Source organism: Hoplias malabaricus, chromosome 16 (genome assembly GCF_029633855.1).
Source record: "Hoplias malabaricus isolate fHopMal1 chromosome 16, fHopMal1.hap1, whole genome shotgun sequence".
Lineage (NCBI taxonomy): Eukaryota > Metazoa > Chordata > Actinopteri > Characiformes > Erythrinidae > Hoplias > Hoplias malabaricus.
In genome coordinates this window covers 3,814,480-3,837,159 of record NC_089815.1, presented here as the reverse complement: position 1 = coordinate 3,837,159, position 22,680 = coordinate 3,814,480, and the positions used below count along the sequence as shown (strand labels likewise).

The window sequence follows — 22,680 nt, the reverse complement described above, 5'->3', positions numbered from 1 at the left end:
CCATGTTAATACAGGCCTAGGCCTAGTTTTCCACATATGGGTATGATATTGAGTGTTGAATCCTGATGTGTCCTCAGGAGTCTTAGAACTTCAGAAATTCCAATGTATATCACATCTGCAGTCTAGAATGACCCCAAAATTATATTGCAAGTGTCATTTCCTAGCTTAGTGTTCAACTAACTTCCACATGTCTTAACAAGCTTTAAATGGTATGTAAATAAATAATATTCCTAATAGTTATTCATAATTTTTCTGACCTATTAATAGCAGCAGCTGCAGCAAGCTCTTCTCTTCTGTGAAGTCTTTACTCTGTTAGAACATTGCTGTGTGAGTCTGATAGCATTAGTGATGTCAGTGTCATATCGCTGCTGTCCAATGAAAAACATGTATCTCCCAAAATATCAACTTTACGGGAGAAGGAAAAAATTTTGTTGATTTGTTCTGGATCATGACACTTGCAAAAGGCACTACTCCATTACTTCAGTTTCACAGCTCCATAAGCCAATGCTTGTCAAGCTTAATAGCCTTCTAGCTAACACTTGGCATTGAGAATGGTGACCTTAGACTCATGTGCAGCTGCTCCAGAGCATCCCATTCTTTTGACTATGTTTTTTTAAGGAGATTATAAAAGCTAGGTGTGTGAAAATTTGTGTCATTTATGGGTACAGCTGGAATATAGTAATTAGAGTGTCTTTTTGATAAATAAATGAATTCTCACATATTTAAAAAAATGAAATAATAATAATAAATACTAATATATATAGTATAAACTCTGGCGTGTGCAACATATATATCCAGGCACTTGTGTGGGAGGAACCCCTCTGTGGTTGGCATCAGAGCAAACGCGAATGATTCAGCGCTGAGATACAAAACAAACTAAATAAAGCCTATTCACCATCTCAGGAAGTTCAAGGCCAGTGTGAGAGGGGCAGGGCTAATTGTGGAAACTTCAAATACGGTTGTTGTAACTCTGTGAGGCCATGTTGTTGGATAGAGACAAAACAGTGTGGGCTGACTGGTAATTTATTGTGTTCTGAAGCTGCACAGTATAGCAGTTGTTAACCATTACCACAGTATTAACATTAGCCACACTGACTGTGCAGAAGGCTACAGTATGCAAATGAACCCTCTAATCACTCACACAGTGGTTCACATCTTGACCAATCACCACCGACGTTCCTGATGTGTTTCTGAGTGTGAGTCACAAATGAAGATGCATTGTTTATCCCAATAATGCATAGTTTTACCACATAAAGCATTCATAAATTGTGTAATCAACATAGGGCTATCACTAATTAATATTAGCAACCAAGTAATCTACTTAATTTTGACTCTAAAGGAAATGGTTCTGCTTTCCATCCCAATTATGAAGGGCTTTATACCTCTGTACCCCACAGTGTCCCTTAATTAGCTGAATTAATTGATTATTAGTATATTTTGGACATATATTGTAGTTCAGAATTTATGTCTTTGTCAACTAGGCCCCTGAGAAGGAGGGTCGTGTGTGTGTGTGTGTGTGTGTGAGAGAGATTCCTTAAGGATCAGGAAGAGGACGATTAACCTCAGATTTCCCTCTGCTGGCCCCAGTCCTTTTGTGATCCCCTGCTCTTTCTGCCCCAGACAGGCCAACTACCCTCAGGGTTCCAGTGGGAAAACAGCCTTATGCCCCATTTCATACAAGAGAATGGGGAAACATCACCCTGCACATCTTTCAGCAGCCTACCCTCACTGCCCTCCAGGTGGACAGTTCACCATCAACTAGGTCAGGATTAGCTGGTGGCATACAATGTTCAGCTGGCGTCCTAATCGTAAAGGCTCTGAGTGAATCTCGTAGCAGTAGATAGTTTTTCAAGTTAGCTATGGATTTTAATTCTGAACTCAAGGATTGATTTACTGGGAAAGACTTTGGTTAAATCTTAACCTTTTAATCATGTAGACATTTAGAATGAATGGAAATCCTTTTAAGTGGAAGTGTTATTAATATGTGGCAATACCTCAGAGTGTACACAAGCACAAATGTGTGGTTAGATTTCAAGTAATTAGAATTTAATATTGAAATAGGGTTCATAATATTTTTATTATCAGTCTCCATTACTAAGTGTGGCAGCACTGTAGTGCAGCAGGTAGTGTCGCAGTCACACAGCTCCAGGGGCCTGGAGGTTGTGGGTTCGATTCCCGCTCCGGGTGACTGTCTGTGAGGAGTGTGGTGTGTTCTCCCTGTGTCCGCATGGGTTTCCTCCGGGTGACTGTCTGCGAGGAGTGTGGTGTATTCTCCCTGTGTCTGTGTGAGTTTCCTCCGGGTGACTGTCTGTGAGGAGTGTGGTGTGTTCTCCCTGTGTCTGCGTGGGTTTTCTCCGGGTGACTGTCTGTGTGGAGTGTGGTGTGTTCTCTCTGTGTCTGTGTGGGTTTCCTCCGGGTGACTGTCTGTGAGGAGTGTGGTGTGTTCTCTGTTTCTGCGTGGGTTTCCTCCAGGTGACTGTCTGTGAGGAGTGTGGTGTGTTCTCCCTGTGTCTGCGTGGGTTTCCTCAGGGTGACTGTCTGTGAGGAGTGTGGTGTGTTCTCTCTGTTTCTGCGTGGGTTTCCTCCGGGTGACTGTCTGTGAGGAGTGTGGTGTGTTCTCTCTGTGTCTGCATGGGTTTCCTCCGGGTGACTGTCTGTGAGGAGTGTGGTGTGTTCTCTCTGTGTCTGCGTGGGTTTCCTCCGGGTGCTCCAGTTTCCTCCCACAGCCCCAAAAACACATGTTGGTAGGTGGATTGGCGACTCAAAAGTGTCCGTAGGTGTGAGTGTATGAGTGTATGAGTGTGTGTGTCTGTGTTGCCCTATGAAGGACTATTCCCACCTTGCGCCCAATGATTCCAGGTAGGCTCTGGACCCACCGCGACCCTGAACTGGATAAACGCTTACAGATAATGAATGAATTACTAAGTATGTGATGATAAATGACAATAGCACATTTACTTAGCATCCCTCAATGTATTCTTACCAGACCATAGTGGCATTACATAGTGTAAAGTTACACCTGGAGAAAAGTGTACTTCATTTTTACTCTTATAGTTTACACAATGTTTGATTTCACAACACTGAAGTATTTTTTTTTATTTACAGTCAGCAACATCCCACTTAGATGTTGCATAATGCTTTATCTGTTCAGACACATTCCTGCACAGAGTGGGGTGTGTGTGTGTGCTGCAGTAGGATTTACAAGGAAAAACCTGCTGTATATTGTGTGTGGTTCAGGCAAACTTAAAGCCTGGCGCAAGTGAAGAGTCCTGAATGTTCAGTTTAATGGATATATACCACCACCCTACATTTTGGACTCATCAAAGTAAAACAAAAAAGTATCAGTGCATATATCTAATTGAAATTTATACAAAAATGTCTTTGTTTTTATAAATACGCTAGATGTCCAGAGGTTTGTAAGTGCTCTTTCTAATGAGTGATTTCCACTACTTTAAGATTTCATTAAATGACACTGCAACAACTGCACATGAGCTTAAGGTCTTCATTCTCAGTACCAGGGGTTGTGCAGAGCTAGACATTGGTCTGGAGCAGTCAAACTGCATTCTCTGGAGAAATGCCATCAGGTGGAGTAGTGTTTTTGATCTTGAACTAATAATCTAATAGCAGTAGACCATGTTTGTAATACTCTTGAGGCTAAACAAAATCAAATCTGAGGTTTTACTCCAGGATAAATTAAGTGTTATGTCCAAATCCTCAGTATAGTGTTCTAATATATATTTTAAAGTCGAATATGTATTTCTAATATGTATTTTAAAGGGTTGGGGAAGTAACATTTGACCCTGCTGGCTTCCCAGACAAGGATTAAATCTAGGTTTAGACTAAACTGTTGTGTTAATGTTGAATCTGCTTTGGATAGACTTAATATGGGGTATGGGCCAATAATAGACCTGCAAAGTTGATTTTACACCGTGGAAAACATTTGATTCCATGCTTTTAAGGGCATTACATTTTGCAGAGTTGTATATTTGAGGCCTCCCAGACGGGATCAGTCAGTGAAATGACTATATCAGTTGTCTTCTCGCCTTTCCATGCGTTGAGTCCTCATTTTCTGTATCCTGTCTCAAAACGCCTGAGCTAAATCAGCCAATCACAGATCTTCTTCCACAGCTGGCCTGGAAACCCAGAGTAATCACCCCACACGCTGTAATGAGGACAGGAGTCCCTCTGCAGCTCTGCCCCAGCTTATTTTACCACATACACCAGCACACACCCATATGCCACCTCTGAGGGGGTGGTTCAGTGCATTAGCCACATGCTAATTGCTAACACATGTGAAAAAGAGTAAATATGACTTGTTGTGAAGAGTACCAAAGTAAAGCTACAGTCTGACTAAATAACAAAATGTACACATTTTTCCACTTAATCCAAATGCTGTCCATTAGCCAAAACATGTTGGGAATCTTTAGTTTTTTCACTGGATCCCTTTAGCATAATGTAAACCTCAGGCTAAAGTTATCATATGTATACTTCAAGGCTGTGTTGACAGTACTGTGCTAAGAACATTTTTACTGTCTGTTTTATGTTGGATATAGTTTATCAGAATAGTAATAGTTACTCTTATAAGGAAAACATTAGCCAGCTAGACTAGCCTAACACCCGTCCCGCCAAAATGGGAAAACAAGACATCCTGTTGAACTCTAGGACCCGTTGAAACAGCCCAAACCAATAAGAATTAGCAAGCCGTCAATGTCTTTGTTCACTTTACTTCAGCTGCTTCTCACCATTGTATTCTATTTGTGCAATACCCCACTCCACCGCTAGAGAGCGGCAAAGAATCAGTTCAAGTTAGATCTATTTTTTTCTGTTTACTTGTTAGTGGAGGTTCCAAAAATTGCACCGTGGCCCGGGCTGTGAAAAGCCCGAGTGGTGCTTGTTGTGTTGGTCAGGTGTTAGCAGGGATGATCTCACTATTCGTTCATTGATCATCCCACTTCACCCCAAGACAAGGAAGGTTAGCGTTATGTTCGTCCGAGTGGACGGTTTATAAAGACGCATTGGGAAATACATCATGGTGAATAAAGACAGTTTATTTTTCCACATTCACTCTCCACACAGTCGCTGTGAGACGAATAACACAGGAGATGTAATGTGTTACTTTAGAAATTCCACCCACCGTTGCCGAAAAAAGAGGAAATAAATATAGTGCTTGGCTGTTACCCATGATGCTTTGCTGCCCCCTCATTTGCATATCGCTCCTGAAAACTCTCCATGCCTGTACACTCGGTGTATTTCTGGAAATTTGAACTCTGTGGTTCTGGTTTACTGCAAATAAATGTGGAAATATCCGACTGGGATTTAAAAAATACTACTTAATTGTCCTTTTTTATATTAATCAAACATCTATATTAAGAGCAATTAAAACACATTCTATTTATTTCTTTATTTCTGTAATATTTTGATGATTTATTAATATTCAGTTCAATAAGAATAATGTTTTTTTTATCTTATAACATATATATAAACATTTAAATGATATGTCACTTTTTCCAGGTGGCCCTTCTGGGAATGGACATAGTGTCTGCATTAGTGACAAGGTTACAGACTCACTTCAAGACACAGATTGGTACCGGTAAGAACATGCTGATTATTTAAAACTGTATTTTTATTTAATTAATTATTTAATATATATATATTATTAAATATGTTCTTCTTTCTCAGCTAAATTGTATTGATTTGGCAAGAAATTCCATGTCAGAAATGTGTTGTAGTATATGGCTAAAAGACAATGCAACAGACATTCACACCTGCTTTTATGTGGACACAGCAGTTCATACTCTTCTCTCTCTCTCTCTCTCTCTCTCTCTCTGTCCATTCAGTCTTGCCCAGTTTAATAGACCGTTTAGGTGATACCAAAGACCAAGTGCGAGACCAAGCCCAGACACTACTCCTAAAAATAATGGACCAAGCAGCCAATCCCCAGGTATGAGTTTCCATGCACATAGCAGAATAGGGTTTGACCATAGACCTCAGAGCATGGACCGATCTTATGAAGGACATTACAGTTTGCTTAGGAGTCATAATTGGAGGTTAGGAATATATTTAACAACCCAGTTTACTACCATTAAAGTGTGCAGTGTAAGAATCCCTCAGCCCCAGGACACTCACTGGTATAGGACATGGTACCAAACCCTGCTCTGCTGAATAGATAGCAGTGCTGCCGCACACTTTAAATCATAATATTTGCATGTTTTCAGTTTGTTTGGGACCGAATGCTAGGAGGCTTCAAACATAAGAACAACAGGACAAGAGAGGCTGTTTGTTTTTGCCTTATTTCCACATTAAACATGTAAGTACTGGTCAAATTCAAGTCACACTCTTCTTTAAATGCTCTGAGTAATAATAATAATAATAAAAAAGGTTAAATTCATTTTTCTGTTGTTGTTTTTTCCACTTTGCTCATTCAGATATGGAGCCCAAGGTTTAACACTGAGTAAGATTGTGCCCCATATCTGTAATCTACTAGGAGACCCCACCAGTCAGGTCAGTGCTTTGCTCTTCATGTTTACCTCGATGTGGTTTGAGGTTACTTGAAAGATCGTGGTTGCCCCCTCGTGGCTATCAACGGTATTGCACTAGATATACATTAGCGGAAACCTTTCAAAAGCCCAAACATATATATTGCTGTTACCATATAAGGCACAAATAACCTTACAAAATCATCTGTAAAGGTTTATTACAACAAGGAATTATCACAGAATTAAATATTAAATTAATTCAGAGTGGACAACTGATATTTGAGGGAGTAGGATCTTATAAACCACGCTGTAAATGTGAAGTAGATGTGGCCATACGTTTGTATGGTTTGTACCTCCTTCCAGTTCCACCGCTGCACACTCCAGTGCGGGTGGGGTGTGGGGGTTTATATTCCTCCAGCCCATGCTTGGCATTGACCATGGTGGCCATTTTGTATTATGATTTTCTATGGAGATTTTACAAGCCCCTGGGTGCACATTTGACTATTTATGTCCAGACTGGGTGCACATTATAGTAGCTATATTTTATAATAATAACGGGTGACTGCTAACATTTTTACATATTGTTAATTATGGAAGTGTGATGTTATATTTTGATGTAATATGGATTATATTGTTATGCCTCTAGGTTCGAGAAGGAGCCATGAACTGCCTTGTGGAGATTTACAGACACGTCGGTGAGAGGGTGCGAATGGACCTGGGGAAGAAAGGATTGCCACAGTCACGGTACAGCCGCATATATTCAAACATTTTTATTTCCTTGCTTGATATTTCTGCTAGAACAGCTGCAGGTGCACTGGAGACTTCTTTACTTCTGAGTGTGTCATCAAAACTGGTTTGCAAACACTCTCTCTGAATTAAGTTCCTCTTTTAGGTGCTTTTGCATGTGACAGAACTTCTCACTTTTACAGGAGTACATTAGTATCATCACATGTAAAGTTTAAATGCCAAAACCATGCTCTTTTCTCTCGTGTTTCCTTCAGGCTGAATGTAATTTTTAGCAGATTTGACGAAGTCCAAAGATCGGGGAATATGATCCTGTCCGCAGGTGAGTGGAAGCAGTTCTCTGGGTTTCTCAGCCCTAGTGAATGTTTCAGAAAAGACTTCAGCTTGTTTCAAACTAATCTCTTCTGCTGCTGCTGCTGTATTTTGTGGTCAGTTGACTCAGATGCTAAAGCAACTGCCCATTGGATTCTATAATAATGAATTCAGTCAGCTCTAGATTTGATGATCTTTGGCGATACATGATGAAATTTCTTCCTGTGTTGAACAATAGTGCAATTCAGATGTGGCAGATAAAGATTAGCTTTGAAAGACTTGATAGAATAAGGCCGGCACATTGGCACGAGTTTGTCACTGTCACACAGCTCTTTGTCCTAGGGTTGTGGGCTCAAATTCTACTTCAGGTGACTGTCTGTGAGGAGTTGGGTGTCTTTTCCCTGTATCTGTGTTGGTTTCTTCTGGGTTCTATAGTTTCCTTCAACTATGGGGTAAAAACAGTTACAGAAAATGAATGAATTAATCATTCTGGATGTTTGAGAACTGTGGTGGTGATGATACAAACTCACAATATATACCTAACCATTCAGAACACGTACTTTAAAGGGGCAATACATCACTTTACCAACATTCATCCATCCATCCCTTATCTATAAGTGCTTATCCATTCATTCATTCATTCATTATCTGTAACCGCTTATCCAGTTCAGGGTTATGGTGGGTTCAGAGAATACCTGGAATCATTGGGCACAAGGTGGAAATACACCCTGGAGGGGGCGCCAGTCTTTCACAGGGCAACACAGACACACACACACACACACACACATCCACTCACACCTACGGACACTTTTGAGTCGCCAATCCACCTACCAACGTGTGTTTTTGGACTGTGGGAGGAAACCGGAGCACCCGGAGGAAACCCAAGCAGACACAGGGAGAACACACCACACTCCTCACAGACAGTCACCCGGAGGAAACCCACGCAGACACAGAGAGAACACACCACACTCCTCACAGACAGTCACCCGGAGGAAACCCACGCAGACACAGGGAGAACACACCAAACTCCTCACAGACAGTCACCCGGAGGAAACCCACGCAGACACAGGGAGAACACACCACACTCCTCACACACAGTCACCCAGAGGAAACCCACTCAGACAAAGGGAGAACACACCACACTCCTCACAGACAGTCACCCGGAGGAAACCCACGCAGACACAGGGAGAACACACCACACTCCTCACAGAGAGTCACCCGGAGGAAACCCACGCAGACACAGGGAGAACACACCACACTCCTCACAGAGAGTCACCCGGAGGAAACCCACACAGACACAGGGAGAACACACCACACTCCTCACACACAGTCACCCAGAGGAAACCCACGCAGACACAGGGAGAACACACCACACTCCTCACAGACAGTCACCCGGAGGAAACCCTCGCGGACACAGGGCTGTTAAAGCTGCCCATAAATTTATTCAGTCCACTTCTTTCTTTGCTGTTAGTCTCCATGGGTTACATGAGAATAAAGTATGACTTATTGCACTTAGATTACCACTAGGGCTTTTTAAAGCAAACAAAATACAGGGATATATTCATTCATTCATTGTCTGTAATCCTTATCCAGTTCAGGTTCGCGGTGTGTCCAGAGCCTACCTGGAATCATTGGGCGCAAGGCAGGAATACACCCTGGAGGGGGCGCCAGTCCTTACAGGGATATATGTTTACTCTGAAAATGAGCTGTCTGTAAACAGAACTAGAGTGCACAAACATTTTAATCAACACCCCTCCACCTTTTGCTGCAGTAACAGCTTTTTCTAACATTCACCCACAAGTGCGTTAGTGCTCTTACTTGCACTTGTGGTAGACACTTACTATGCGACATGGGGACCTTAAGCTCATTAGCAGCTTCTCCAGAGCATCCCATCTTTATTTGAAAGGCTAATATCACAATAATGATTAACAGCCCCCGTTATAATTGTAAATCGGCGTCAAAGTCTGTGGTTTTTCCAGCTTTGGATGATTACTACGGCCTTTGTCTAACACTAGCCTTCTGCTTTTCAGTCTCTGCTGCTCCTCTGTCACATTGTGTCCCATGGTCAATTACCTAAGACACATAATTATTGCTGTGCTGGGGGTTGCGCTCCCAGAAGGAGCTGTAGGAGAAAGATTAGGCCTTTAATCCACATTCTTGCTTTGTAAATGACTCTGAAGTATGAGGAAGTATAAAAGGACTTGAGTTTCTCTACATGCCACGATTCTTTAAGGAAGTATCAATTTCTTCTTTTTTGTTGACCTGATGCAGAGTTGTTTTGGTGCAACCATGGGCAACACTGTAGATCCCACCGTGCTACACTTCAGGATGTTGAAACAAGGCTCCAACAGCCTAGTATCAATGAGTTGTGGTTGTGATGTCACAGCCATGAACCTCTCCTTCGCATTATGCCTCCTTCCGTGATGCGTCAGTGCTCACACTCTTAGCTGTTTGTCTTGGGGGTGGGGGGGGCGATGTGTATAGAGTTGTGGTTTGGATATTATGTTGTATTTGTGTTTCATTAGTGGTCACCCCCTCCAGCGTGGGCCTGAGACCTGCTCTGGGTCAGCGTCCACACAGTGCATGCCATCTACAGTGGGAACGCTGCGTTATAACACATGGATCATCACAGCCTTCCACACGTCTGACAGAAACACAGGGGACGTGTTAACAGTTTGTTCTGCACATTTTAACCTCATTTAAGTGAAATTACCTTGGTGCATCAAATGGTTAATGTGTTGGTTGATTTAGTGCAGTGTGTGGCACCAAGACTAGGGTTCGATACACGGTCGTTCTCAGTTAGTGGGGCACAAAGGCTAAAGAGGGCTCTTACTGCACACTTCAAAGAAGTCGTCTGACCTCACTGGAATACCAATCATGCACAAAAGTGAAAAAGACTTCCCAGTGTTGGAGGCCAAGTAGAAGGATTAAGAGAAAGAGAGAGAAGAAACGATGGACTAGAATGGAGGTGAAATCGTTGAGTGGGCTAGAGTGAGCTGCTGCAGCCTTTTTTTTTTTCGGAGAGCACCAGCACGTTGTGTACGCAGTCACAAGATCAGAGGGAGGGGAGGAGAGAGAGAGAAAGAGAGAGAGAGAGAGAGAGAGCAAGGAAAGAGAAAAGTGAAGAGAGAGGGAAAGTGAGAAAGGATCAGGAAGCGAGAAGAGAAAGGAGGTAGAGTGTGAGAGAGAGAGAGAGAGAGAGAGAGCGAGAGCGCGAAGGAGCAACGCTTCTACTTCACAATACTCTTCTATAAACACACACTGAGCGTACTGCGCTACTTTTCAGCACTGGAGATGACAACAGGGGAAGGTAGGACTGATCTGAGGAAAGCATTCCTTCTCCTTTCCTTTCCTTTCCTTTCCTTTCCTTTCCTTTCCTGTGCAGTTAATGTTTTACTGGATGCTTCTGATTTTAACAAGCGTGATTCTGTGCGTTTTCTCTCTGTCGGTCTCTCTCTGTTTTCTCCCTCTGTTTGGATAACTGACCCCATTTCCATCTTGACTAAAGCAGGTGCACTTTCACAGACCCCCCTCAATGCATGACATCTATACTATTAGGCCAAAAGTGTCTGGACACCTGCTCATTCAATATTTCGTCTAAAACGAAGTGGTGCAGCTTCCCCAACCACCCCCACCCCCAACTCCTGCAGTAACAGGCTCTGCTCTCTGGGGATGGCTTTTTGAAACAAGTTCACACGTATCTGAGCATTAGCTTCTGATTTTGAGTGATTAGTTCTGGATTATCATCACCACTTCACCTCATTCCAAAGGCACTAAGTAGTGCTCCATCACTCCAGAGAGTGCAGTTCTGCTCAACATTCCAGTGCTGGGGGGCTTTATAACCTTCCAGCCCACGCTTGGCATTGGGCATAATGCTAATGTGCAGCTGCTCTAGAGATTGTTGTAATGATTTATGGTTTTCTAAAGACATTATACAAGCTATGCGTGTAACAGTGAGTGACAACAGTGCACCTAAAAGTAGCTGAAATCACCGTTATACACACTGTAAAAAATTGCTGTAAATTTACAGCAAGTCTGCTACAGTATTTTATTGTAATACTCAATTACAGTAATATGCTGTAAATTTGAAATACAGTAGTGTTCCTGTAAAAATACGGTAAATGGCTGGGAACTCTGCTGCCAGTATTTTACTGTAAAATTTACAATAATTTTTTTTACAGTGCAGTGCCTATACACTTTTGGACACATAGTGTACTTTCACTGGACTGTCCAGATTTCACATTATCCTTTAGATCACTGGTGTGATGTGTTGTTACGGTTCTGTGTCTTTGCCTCTTGCGTTAGATTCCTATTGGACTCTAATAAGACATGGAAAATCTTATTAAAGAGGACAGGCAGGTGTTCATTTTTACAGGTGGCTCACTTTAATAATTGGAATTCCTCTGGAGACAGAATGGGCTTCTTCTCCATGTGAGGTCTCAGATTTCTTTGAGGGATTAAGAATTCATGATGATGACCTTAATATTTTAGAGCGTGAAGCCTGTGAAATATGAGCTAGACTATGTTTTTTTTAACGGAATGATAGTTTTATAGTAATAACTTTACCCCATTGGAAGTTACTAACTTGTTCTCCATGACTGTTTTGAATGGGAATTAAATAAATGAATATATACGTAGCCTAGCAACACCGGTTGCTCGGTGGAGTGGACACTTAAGTGGAGTGGTCAGTGGTGAAAATGATTGATGTATTCTGTTTGAACCATCGTTAAGCTGTGTTTTATTAAGGATTACATAACAGCGGTTTATGGATCAAAAGCAGAATGAGGAGCTGCTGAATGGTGGGAGCGGTGTCCAAGCCAAAGCTTTACCCCCGAGTGCCCCTCTGATAAGGTCAGATTGTTGGGAAGGAAATCAGCTGAATGTTTCTTTTGTCCTGTGTTTTTCACTGTCAGTAACCGGCCTCTGTGTCCTGTTGAATAGAACGCTCGCCATGTGACCGCATCAGCGTCCAGAACTGAGGGACGGGCACAGGGGCAACTCTCAGCGCCATGCTCCCAAGGAACTTAGTTCTTTCTCTCTCTCTCTCTCTCTCTCTCTCTCTCTCTCTCTCTCTCTCTCTCTCTCTCTCTCTCTCTCTCTCTCTCTCTCTCTGTCTGTCTTTCTCTTTCTCTTCTCCATCTCCACTTCCTTCACAGTGGTACAGTTGGGTACTTTCTGCACTGCTGGGGGAGTGGCTCTGTTTTTGGTTTCTAGCTGCGTGATTGGCTGCCTGATAGGTAAAAGCTGGAGGTTTTACCGTGTTGACTGTTGTGTTTCCAGCGTCTTGGCATGTGTGTGTGTGTGTGTGTGTGTGTGTGTGTGAGTCAGAGGGAGAGCGAGAAAGAGATAGAGAGTGTGTGAGACCTGCGGGTGATGTGTTGCTCGTTTGTTGTGCTCAGCTCAGCCCACGCTCAGCTCTCTCAAAAATAAACCCTTTTGGCGCCTATTTTCTTCTCCCTGCCTTAATCATATCATATAAGAATTAATCCACATTCCATAAGCTCTAATTCTAAATTATGGGATGTTTAAGTTTGAAACATATTTGAGATACTTATGTGTTGGTTTTAAATGGACAATGATGAGGATAACACTGCTCTGTGTGATGGAATATGATGTTTTACAGGGTTCTTTATTTACAGTATTGACAATATCCACAACAAAATACAAGCAGCATGGTGGTGCTGCAGCTAGTGCCCCTTTCACACAGCTCCAGGGTCTCAGCGTCGTGGTTACAATGCTAGTCTCAAGTCACTGTCTATGAGGTGGGCCGTGTCTTCTCCTTTCCTTCGGGTGACTGTCTGTGAGGAGTGTGGTGTGTTCTCCCTGTGTCCGCGTGGGTTTCCTTCGGGTGACTGTCTGTGAGGAGTGTGGTGTGTTCTCCCTGTGTCTGTGTGGGTTTCCTTCGGGTGACTGTCTGTGAGGAGTGTGGTGTGTTCTCCCTGTGTCTGTGTGGGTTTCCTCCGGGGGACTGTCTGTGAGGAGTGTGGTGTGTTCTCCCTGTGTCTGTGTGGGTTTCCTTCGGGTGACTGTCTGTGAGGAGTGTGGTGTTTTCTCCCTGTGTCTGTGTGGGTTTCCTCCGGGTGACTGTCTGTGAGGAGTGTGGTGTGTTCTCCCTGTGTCTGCGTGGGTTTCCACCAGGTGCTCCGGTTTCCTCCCACAGTCCAAAAACACACGTTGGTAGGTGGATTAGCAACTCAAAGGTGTCCGTAGGTGTGAGTGTGTGAGTGAATGTGGGAATGTCTGTGTTGCCCTGTGAAGGACTGGCGCCCCCTCCAGGGTGTATTCCTGCCTTGCACCCAATGATTCCGGGTAGGCTCCGGACCCACCATGACCCTGAACTGGATAAGGGCTACAGACAGTGAATGAATTAATGAAGTAAATTGCCGCAAATGTGTTTGTGTGTGTGTGTGTGCTTGTGTGTGATGCCCTGCAATAACCTGATACCCTGTTGAGCGTTTGTTCCTGCCTTGAGCCCAATGATCCTCGGTTTGCTCCAGATTCACTGCCGCCCCGATCAGAATAAGGCAGATGCTGTAGATGAATGAATAAATAATAATACTGTCATATATTGCACCATTGACCCAGATTATCACTCCAGAGCAGTGTTAAATACTGTGTGCCCATTACTTTTCTACTTTTCCACTGCAGTCAGCAAATAGCAGTGTATTATCTTGTGTACGATGATGTCATCAACCTGTGAGCCTTCGTTGAGTCACACTTTAGAGTTGAGAGTTAATAAGAGGTTAAGTGACACTGTAGACACTGCTTATAATTAGTGAATTGTGCTCTTTTAAGGTCCACAGAGAAGTAAGTTTGCAATGAAATGGGACGCTCTGAAGCAGCTGCACATGTGCCTTCGATCATGCTCAATGCCATGTGCTGAGAGAATAGCCCATAGCCTCCAAAACTGGGCTGTGGAGAAGTGGAGCCGGATGTGTAATGGATGTCTGCCCAGTGTGTTTGCGATGAGTTGGAGAGGTGTTTGTCGTCCAACATCAGACCTCACTTTAAACACATTTAATTTCAGAAGAAAAGGACGAGCTGGTGACAGTTCTGTCCATACCGTCTTGTAAATGAATAAATGATTGTCCTGTTCCATAAGGACGGTGAGGAGGGGGGGTCATTACCCAGAGCTGCTGAATGGCCTTGTGTTGATTGTCCGTGTTCTGGATGATGTATTCCTTTTCGTCTGGGGGAGGTGAACAGGATCGTTGTTTGTTTCCATTGCAGCTCCATTTCACTTTCTGTTTGGGCTCAGGCTGGAGTCCCCTGCACTGAGCGTTGCCATGGAAACGGATGGGGGAAATACCGCAGTGGCTGATCTGTGGGGTGCTGCTTAGTCTGATGTTTCTGTGCCTGTAATAGTGTGTTAATAACAAAGGGATGGAGAAATAAGAATATACTTGCTGCCACTCTAGTTGCTAGCGCCCACAGCTGTGTAGCAATTCTGGTTTGGAGAGCAGTTCCTGAGCTTAAAAGAATAATCCAGCAATCTTCAATCTAATCTCAGTCTCAGTGTCGTACCAGGGATTACCGTGGATAATAATATCAGTGCAGAGTCAAGTGCAGGGACCTTACACTAGAAGCAGTTAGGCAGCTGACTTATACAAATAAACATCTTAAAGGAGCAATCACTATCTTCTTTGATACGTCATGTACGTGTGTTACAAAACGGCCTCGTGGTCTGCATTTATCAAAGATTCTAAACACAGTTTACAGTGCATTTACTGTTTTATTCAAGAACTGCATAGCATTTTGGATATTCATCTCATGACAGACTGCTCCTTTAAATATGTTACTTAAAGAGCACAGTATTATAGCTCTTTACCAGTTAACACAATTCTGGGGTTTTAACAAAACATCTATGACATGCTTTAATCAAAATACCACAAGGATCAAAGCCGTGAACCACAGCCGTTTTCAGAACGCTGGTTTCAACACTTGCTCCTTTCGATGAGAATGAGCTACAGCTTGATTTAAAGAGAGCGCACCGCAGGGGGAAGTCTCTGGTCTGTAGGTATAAACTCTCGGTTCCATTTCTTCTCCGTTCTCATATTTTTGCCATGTTTACTCATGCTTGGTGTGTTTGTTTTGCTCCATTTAACCTCGGGTCAAGCTCTGTGATCGGAGGGACTCAGATGAGGGGCGGGACAATATTAGGTCGTTGTGATCTCCGGTCCCTGTCACCACAGTGTGAAGAAATCCAAGCTAGTGTGTTACTCTTCAATATAACCATCAAACTACTGTGAAACACTCTGTTTACATCACCTCCTCAGCACAATAATAGAGGAATAACTCTTTAAGGTGTTTTGGTATTCAGACATGAGATTGCGCATACTCCACCCGCACCAAAACGGAAGCTAGATTGCGTGGCATCGGAGCTCTCTTACGCAGCCTGAAAGCCGTCCCTCACTGTGAGCTGAGCTGGACGGGGACAGAGACATTTGGTGTCATTGCGTGGATCATGAGACACGCTTCATGGGATGCTGAGCAAATTTGGCACCTAATACACAATAGAAATAATGCACAAAATTCAAGCCAGATTGTATCCACAGGGTACAGTCATCAACAGCTTTTATATAAGAGTCTCTAAATTGATATAGTACAGTGCAAAGAGGCTTTTTAGGTTTGGACATATATTTATGCGTATTACATATTGATATGTCGTATACATCTGTGATCTATATCCTTTAGGTCTAGATCCCCTATATTCTTTTCTATTCAAGTGGCTGGATACTGTTTGATGAACATTCGTTCATTCATTCATTATCTGTAAGCACTTATCCAGTTCAGGGTCGCGGTGGGTCCAGAGCCTCCCTGGAATCATTGGGCGCAAGGCGGGAATACACCCTGGAGGGGGCGCCAGTCCTTCACAGGGCAACACACACTCACACCTACGGACACTTTTGAGTCACCGATCCACCTACCAACGTGTGTTTTTGGACTGTGGGAGGAAACCGGAGCACCCGGAGGAAACCCATGCAGACACAGAGAGAACACACCACACTCCTCACAGACTGTCACCCGGAAGAAACCCACGCGGACACAGGGAGAACACACCACACTCCTCACAGACAGTCACCCAGAAGAAACCCACGCAGACACAGGGAGAACACACCACACTCCTCACAGACAGTCACCTGGAGGAAACCTACACAGACACAGGGAGAACACACCACACTCCTCACAGACAGTCACCTGGAGGAAACCCACGCAGACACAGAGAGAACACACTGCACTCCTCACAGACAGTCACCCGGAAGAAACCCACGCAGACACAGAGAGATCACACCACACTCCTCACAGACAGTCATCTGGAGGAAACCCACACTGACAAAGGGAGAACACACCACACTCCTCACAGACAGTCACCCGGAAGAAACCCACGCAGACACAGGGGTCACTCGGAAGAAACCTACGCAGACACAGGGAGAACACACCACACTCCTCACAGACAGTCACCCGGAGGAAACCCACGCAGACACAGGGGTCACTCGGAAGAAACCCACGCAGACACAGAGAGAACACACCACACTCCTCACAGACAGTCACCCGGAGCGGGAATCGAACCCACAACCTCCAGGCCCCTGGAGCTGTGTGACTGCAACACTACCTGCTGCACCACCGTGCCGCCTTTGATGAACATTAATATTCAATAATAACAAGAAAATTTGGTACAATTTAGAGAATATTAATATACGCATTAGAACTGACCATCAGAATGCATGCTTTTGTTCTTTGTGATGTTAAATACTGAATGATGATGTCATCCTGATGAGGCTGAAGGGTGGAGACTAGTGCTCAACATAACATTAATAATATATTAAACTCTAGTGTTAGGCAGGAATGCTCCTTTAATAAGCGCTGGGAGTTTAACACATTCCCTGGTGCTGTGCCGGGAGCTTTATGAATGACTCCAGCAGCTCAGATTGGAATGTTATTTACAGTAGAGGAGCATCCACTGTGTTGGAGCATTTAGCCGTTGGGGAGCTGACCTGAGAGGCCTAATAAGGAAAGGACAGAGCATCTTTCAAACCCAGCAGAGCCCAGGGAGCCAGCACAGACACAGTACCTGGAACAGTGTATTAGGAGGGTGTGCTGGAGCGGATCTCAGAAATCAGGCCACACTTTAGCAATATAGGTAAGGGACGTGTCCTGGCCTAGTTAAACCCTGATTTTATGAGCGCTAACCTTCTTGAAAAAGTGAAGAAGGATATTAATGTTGTTTTCATTTTTTGTTTGAACATATCTGAACAAATCTTTCAGTTCCACTGCTGCACAGGAGCTCTGAATGGGTTAACATTTGGGATGAGAGGTCATGGTGTTTTTGATCCAGAACTACTCGTCCAACAACAGTATGCTAGCTACCTCAGAAATGTTCTCATAGCAAAGGGCTATAAAGTCCTCAGAGAAAAGTTTCAAATTTGGTGGAAAGTCTTCCTTACTTTCAGATGAAATTTGAATGAGCAGGTATGAACTAACCTTTGGATGTACAATATAGTATCAGTCTTTCCCCTAACTCTGGCCGTCCCCTAATTCCGGCCACTGCCGTATATGGTGCAATTACGCTCTCTCTCTCTCTTCGCCAATCGCATTGAGTAAGACAATGAAATGTAAGTTCAAGCCTTAGTAGGGCATTTAAACATTAGTCTTGCAAGAAATCACACATCTAAACAATATTTAAGTATCTCTAACAGTGCTTTAATTCTTTGTGTGCAAAACTGCATGTGGAACACAACACATTATCATTTCGCGACAGATATTTCCCTCAGTGTAAAAGTTAGCTTAGCGGTTAGCTTCCTTTTCTCTGAGGTGAAAAATCTACCGCCATTTTAATCCTTACATGTAGAGTACGGATACCAACACAGGACAAACGTAATCTCATTGTGAACCTCTCAAAACCACTGAATGTGGTAGCAACCGTCTCGTTTGACTGTCACAAGCAGGGGAAGTGGGCGAAGTTAGGGGGCGCTAGTAATCTTAGCAGTATTGGCACCTACTTAAACAAAAGCGTTTTTATCTAAAAACATATTTTCTTTCAAAGTCAAGCAAGTCTTGGACATTAATCTACACACATTTGACTCCTGAAAAATGTTGATTTGAGTGAGTAAAGTACTACTATTTATTTACAGTTAGCTAAGATTTCTAATATTGTAATTAAAGTGGCCGGAACTTGGGGTAACTACGCTAGGTGCTTCAGGTTTGCAGTTAGCGCAGTGCTAATTAATAGGGCATACGCTTCCATTTCTCTCTTGCTTCCTAAGCTCCTGAGAAGCACACTTCAGGCAGTAAACATGCCTTAGCTGATTGAACACTTTTGGGATTATGGCAACATTAACACAGCAGTTTTACGCCAGTGGTTCTTAAACTGGTTTTCATGGACAGTGGTTATTCAGGGGTCTTTTAGGGCCTGCTGCTGAATGATGTAATCTGTAATGTGAGGCCTGTTAAGCTGAAAGGCCACTAAGAAACAGGAGCTGCTCTTCAAAGTCCTGCAACTCTGAACTTTTGTTTCCCTGATTGAAGTTAAGCTGATCTGCAGAAATGAACTGAGATTTAAAACCTCCTACTGCAGTCCTGCCCTTTTTTCCTGTCTCTTTACAAGGATTACTGTAGATGAAATTTGAGCCGTCACCTCACAGGACAGTTCTGGTTTTATGCTGCAGTTCATTATCTGGGGTACTGCACAAAAGTCAGAGATTAACTTTCATTTATTTCAATTCATTTTCAGTTAAAACGGTCATTAAATATAAGTTACTCATTTTGGGAGATATTAGATATACACCTGCATAAGGAAGGGGAAAGCCAAAGGAAAATAAAGGAGCTCCCATTGCCAAATGTGAGTTCATTAAGGATTAAAAAGTTACAGAGAAACTGGGACTTCCAAAAACCACTTAAGACCTGACAGACATTCACGACTGATCCCATCAGATAGTGTTAAAATAATTAACATAAATTAAATGAAACAGTTTCATTTAAAAGAAACCAGTTTAAGAACTGCTGTGTTAAAATTAAAATTGCTGTGTTAATGTTGCCATAATCCCTTTTAATAATTTCTAATTATTGATTTTGTTATCTGTGAGGAGTGTGGTGTGTTCTCCCTGTGTCTGCGTGGGTTTCCTCCGGGTGACTGTCTGTGAGGAGTGTGGTGTGTTCTCCCTGTGTCTGCGTGGGTTTCCTCCGGGTGACTGTCTGTGAGGAGTGTGGTGTGTTCTCTCTGTGTCCGTGTGGGTTTCCTCCGGGTGACTGTCTGTGAGGAGTGTGGTGTGTTCTCTCTGTGTCCGTGTGGGTTTCCTCCGGGTGACTGTCTGTGAGGAGTGTGGTGTGTTCTCCCTGTGTCTACGTTGGTTTCCTCCGGGTGCTCCGGTTTCCTCCCACAGTCCAAAAACACATGTTGGTAGGTGGATTGGCGACTCAAAAGTGTCCGTAGGTGAGTGAGTGTGTGTGTGTGTGCGTGTCTGTGTTGTCCTGTGAAGGACTGGCGCCCCCTCCAGGGTGTATTCCCGCCTTGCGCCCAATGATTCCAGGTAGGCTCTGGACCCACTGGATATGGGTTACAGATAATGAATGAATGAATAAATGAAACTATGCCAACTTTGGGCTAGAGAAGGTATAAAATCCACCCAGCAGTGGCCTGTTTAGCAGGGGACCTGTTGTATCTGAAATGTTTGAGTATCACCCAGAAACATTTTAATGATTTGTAGAGGATTTTGTACTTCAGAACTAATCAGGAAATGTGCATGCTACAAATTGGAAATGAGGGCCTTCATCTGGTACTTACCATTTTAAATAAGGCTGATTTGATTTGATGTTTGCACCTGATAGAAATGCTAATTCTTCCGAGAATAGTAGAGTTGCTGCAGTAGATGGGGAACAAATCCTTACTGATGAATTCCGTTTTTAGAAGAATTATTGGAGGAAAAACCTTTCGGTAAGACGTTGTATTTGAGTCCCTTTGAAAGTCTGATACCTGGGTACCATTTTGATCATGTGAAAGAGAATGTGCTTTGTCTGTTTTGAGCTCATTTTTTAAATTATGTGGGGGCCAATCAGCTGTCAGGAATAGTTAGCGTGTTAGCCTGGGCATATTGGTCAGGGGACTGGCCCTGAGACAAATGACTGTAGGATTACAGGCCTCAGATGTGTCCGAAATATATAACGTCCACATTTCTTCCTGCAAATCTTTATTTGAATGTATGCAAAAGACTGTTATATAAGTTTTAAAAAAGGCTAGTTTGCGTCATTAGATTTTTGGCATAAACCCAGGCGGCTTCAATCTTACAAGTGGTCAGGAATTGATAATCATTTTTAAGGCCCTTCTGGCCATTTTGCATGTATTTAAAAAGAGAATATTTCTAACTAATAGTGTTTAATAGTTTAAATTGTAGTCCATGTCAGAAATAGTTACCTGGGGCTGTATCCTGCATCCTCTCTAAAGACTAATGCTCTTATCGCTAGAGAAGACTGCCCCCATGTGGAGAAATATGGTGTTGCACTCATGATGTTGACAATAAATTTAGTGCTCACTGACTCTGTTGTGCATTTCAGTGCCTTTTGTGCTTTTGAAATGCATTAACATGCACTGATATAAAAACAACTCTGATATTTTGATATCTGTATCTTATAATTAATAATACGTATTTGTGCATAGATATATTCCTATATATTCCAGACCTGCTCTGGAATCAGTTTCCTTTTAAAGACGGACAGTTGTTTTAGTGATTTTTTTACATTTTATTTTGAAAATAGTAGTTATATATATTTTGAAAAGTTGTCTTTTAACAGTTCTGCATTTTTACAGCAAGTAGTAGCATCATAAAATGATATAACACACACTCCTGCTGTGTGTACACAATATATTTCCAAACCTTTCTATACACACTTTATAATGAGATAATTTATTTATTTAAGGTGGTATAGTCTCCAGAGAAAATCCGTGATCAGTAAAATTGCTGTGGTGTATGAGAATGTGGCTTGTATTTTCTGCTTGTGTGTGTGTGTGTGTGTGTGTGAGAGAGAGAGAGAGGTAGCTCAAACTGCTTGTGCAGCATGCTGTTTTTCAGTACAGCTCTCTTCACTGGCTCTGTTTCACTGGTTTGTGTGTGTGTGTGTGTGTGTGTGTATGAGTGAGTGAGTGCTGCACAGTGTGCAGATTCATCAGCAGTGCGTTATTTCAGGGAGGAAGCAGGATGGCGCTGGAAAGGGGAGGATGGTTTGGGTTACACATAGTCACAGTCCATCAGTGTCATTCTGAAGAGGCCCTAAACCTGAGTTTAGTCTTTGCCTAAGTATCTGAGCCATTTAAAACACATTGACAAACAGCTTGGTATTACATTGAACATATTCTGGTGTGTCAACATCACCTAGCAACCACCTCTGATGTCATAGTCACCACCTATGGAGAGTTTAACAACCATGTGGTTTACATTAATAACCCCATAACAACAACCTTGTTGAAAGGCCTTGGACACTGGACATTAACATTGAACCTTGGACATTAGCATTAGCTGTTAGCCGTTCCTGTTTTCCCTGGACTTGTTTATATCCTGTGTGTTGTTCTGTCCCCCTCGTATCGCTACACTAGTGCTCTCTCTATTATTGACTGTAAGTGTATTTGGTTTATGAAAAGCACTGTGTAAATAGCATTATCATAATATCACCATAGCAACGACCTAACAACAACCTAGATATCACCTGGAAAATCGTGTACATTGCACCATCACTCTGCATTTTCATCATGAAATGTAATAATTTGAATAACCCGGGGGAGCATTTCCAGTATAATTGAGCTGTCTATTTTCAAGAGAGGATGTGAGTGATGGTGGTTATTTAGGTGTGTATTAGTGAGTGATTGTATGTGTGTGTGGTTGTGATTATGTGGCCATTCCTCCCCCCCTAGCTATGTCACCCCTTACCCTCCCCCACCTCGTCAAAATGCGAGGCGGGTCTTAACAAGTGACAGATTCACCAAACTGTGTATTACGGTATGTTCCAACACAGACACACACACACACACTGACACAGGAGGCTGTGAGAGCATCTCTGCAGTGCACACACACACGCACATACGAAGGGAGGGGCCGGCTGTGGAGACAGGGGGGCAGCATGAGGCCGAGCGAGAGTGTGTGACGGCATGTTGAGGAAGCTG

The 22,680-nt window shown here is 43.0% G+C and overlaps 1 protein-coding gene and 1 non-coding gene across 2 annotated transcripts in view; one reads left to right on the top strand and one right to left on the bottom strand.

Moving 5' to 3' along the window:
- The window catches only part of LOC136671647 (CLIP-associating protein 1), a 55,709-nt gene that overhangs the window by 5,731 nt on the left and 27,298 nt on the right, over positions 1–22,680 (top strand). The window contains exons 3-8 of the mRNA XM_066647414.1: positions 5,512–5,590; positions 5,838–5,941; positions 6,216–6,307; positions 6,426–6,501; positions 7,123–7,220; positions 7,478–7,542. Of these exons, the coding sequence (XP_066503511.1) occupies positions 5,512–5,590; positions 5,838–5,941; positions 6,216–6,307; positions 6,426–6,501; positions 7,123–7,220; positions 7,478–7,542 (514 nt within the window). The remainder of the gene's footprint in view (positions 1–5,511; positions 5,591–5,837; positions 5,942–6,215; positions 6,308–6,425; positions 6,502–7,122; positions 7,221–7,477; positions 7,543–22,680) is intronic.
- Positions 4,842–4,974, bottom strand: LOC136672505 (U4atac minor spliceosomal RNA). The gene has a single exon (XR_010795884.1). It is a non-coding gene; the product is annotated as a U4atac minor spliceosomal RNA (small nuclear RNA).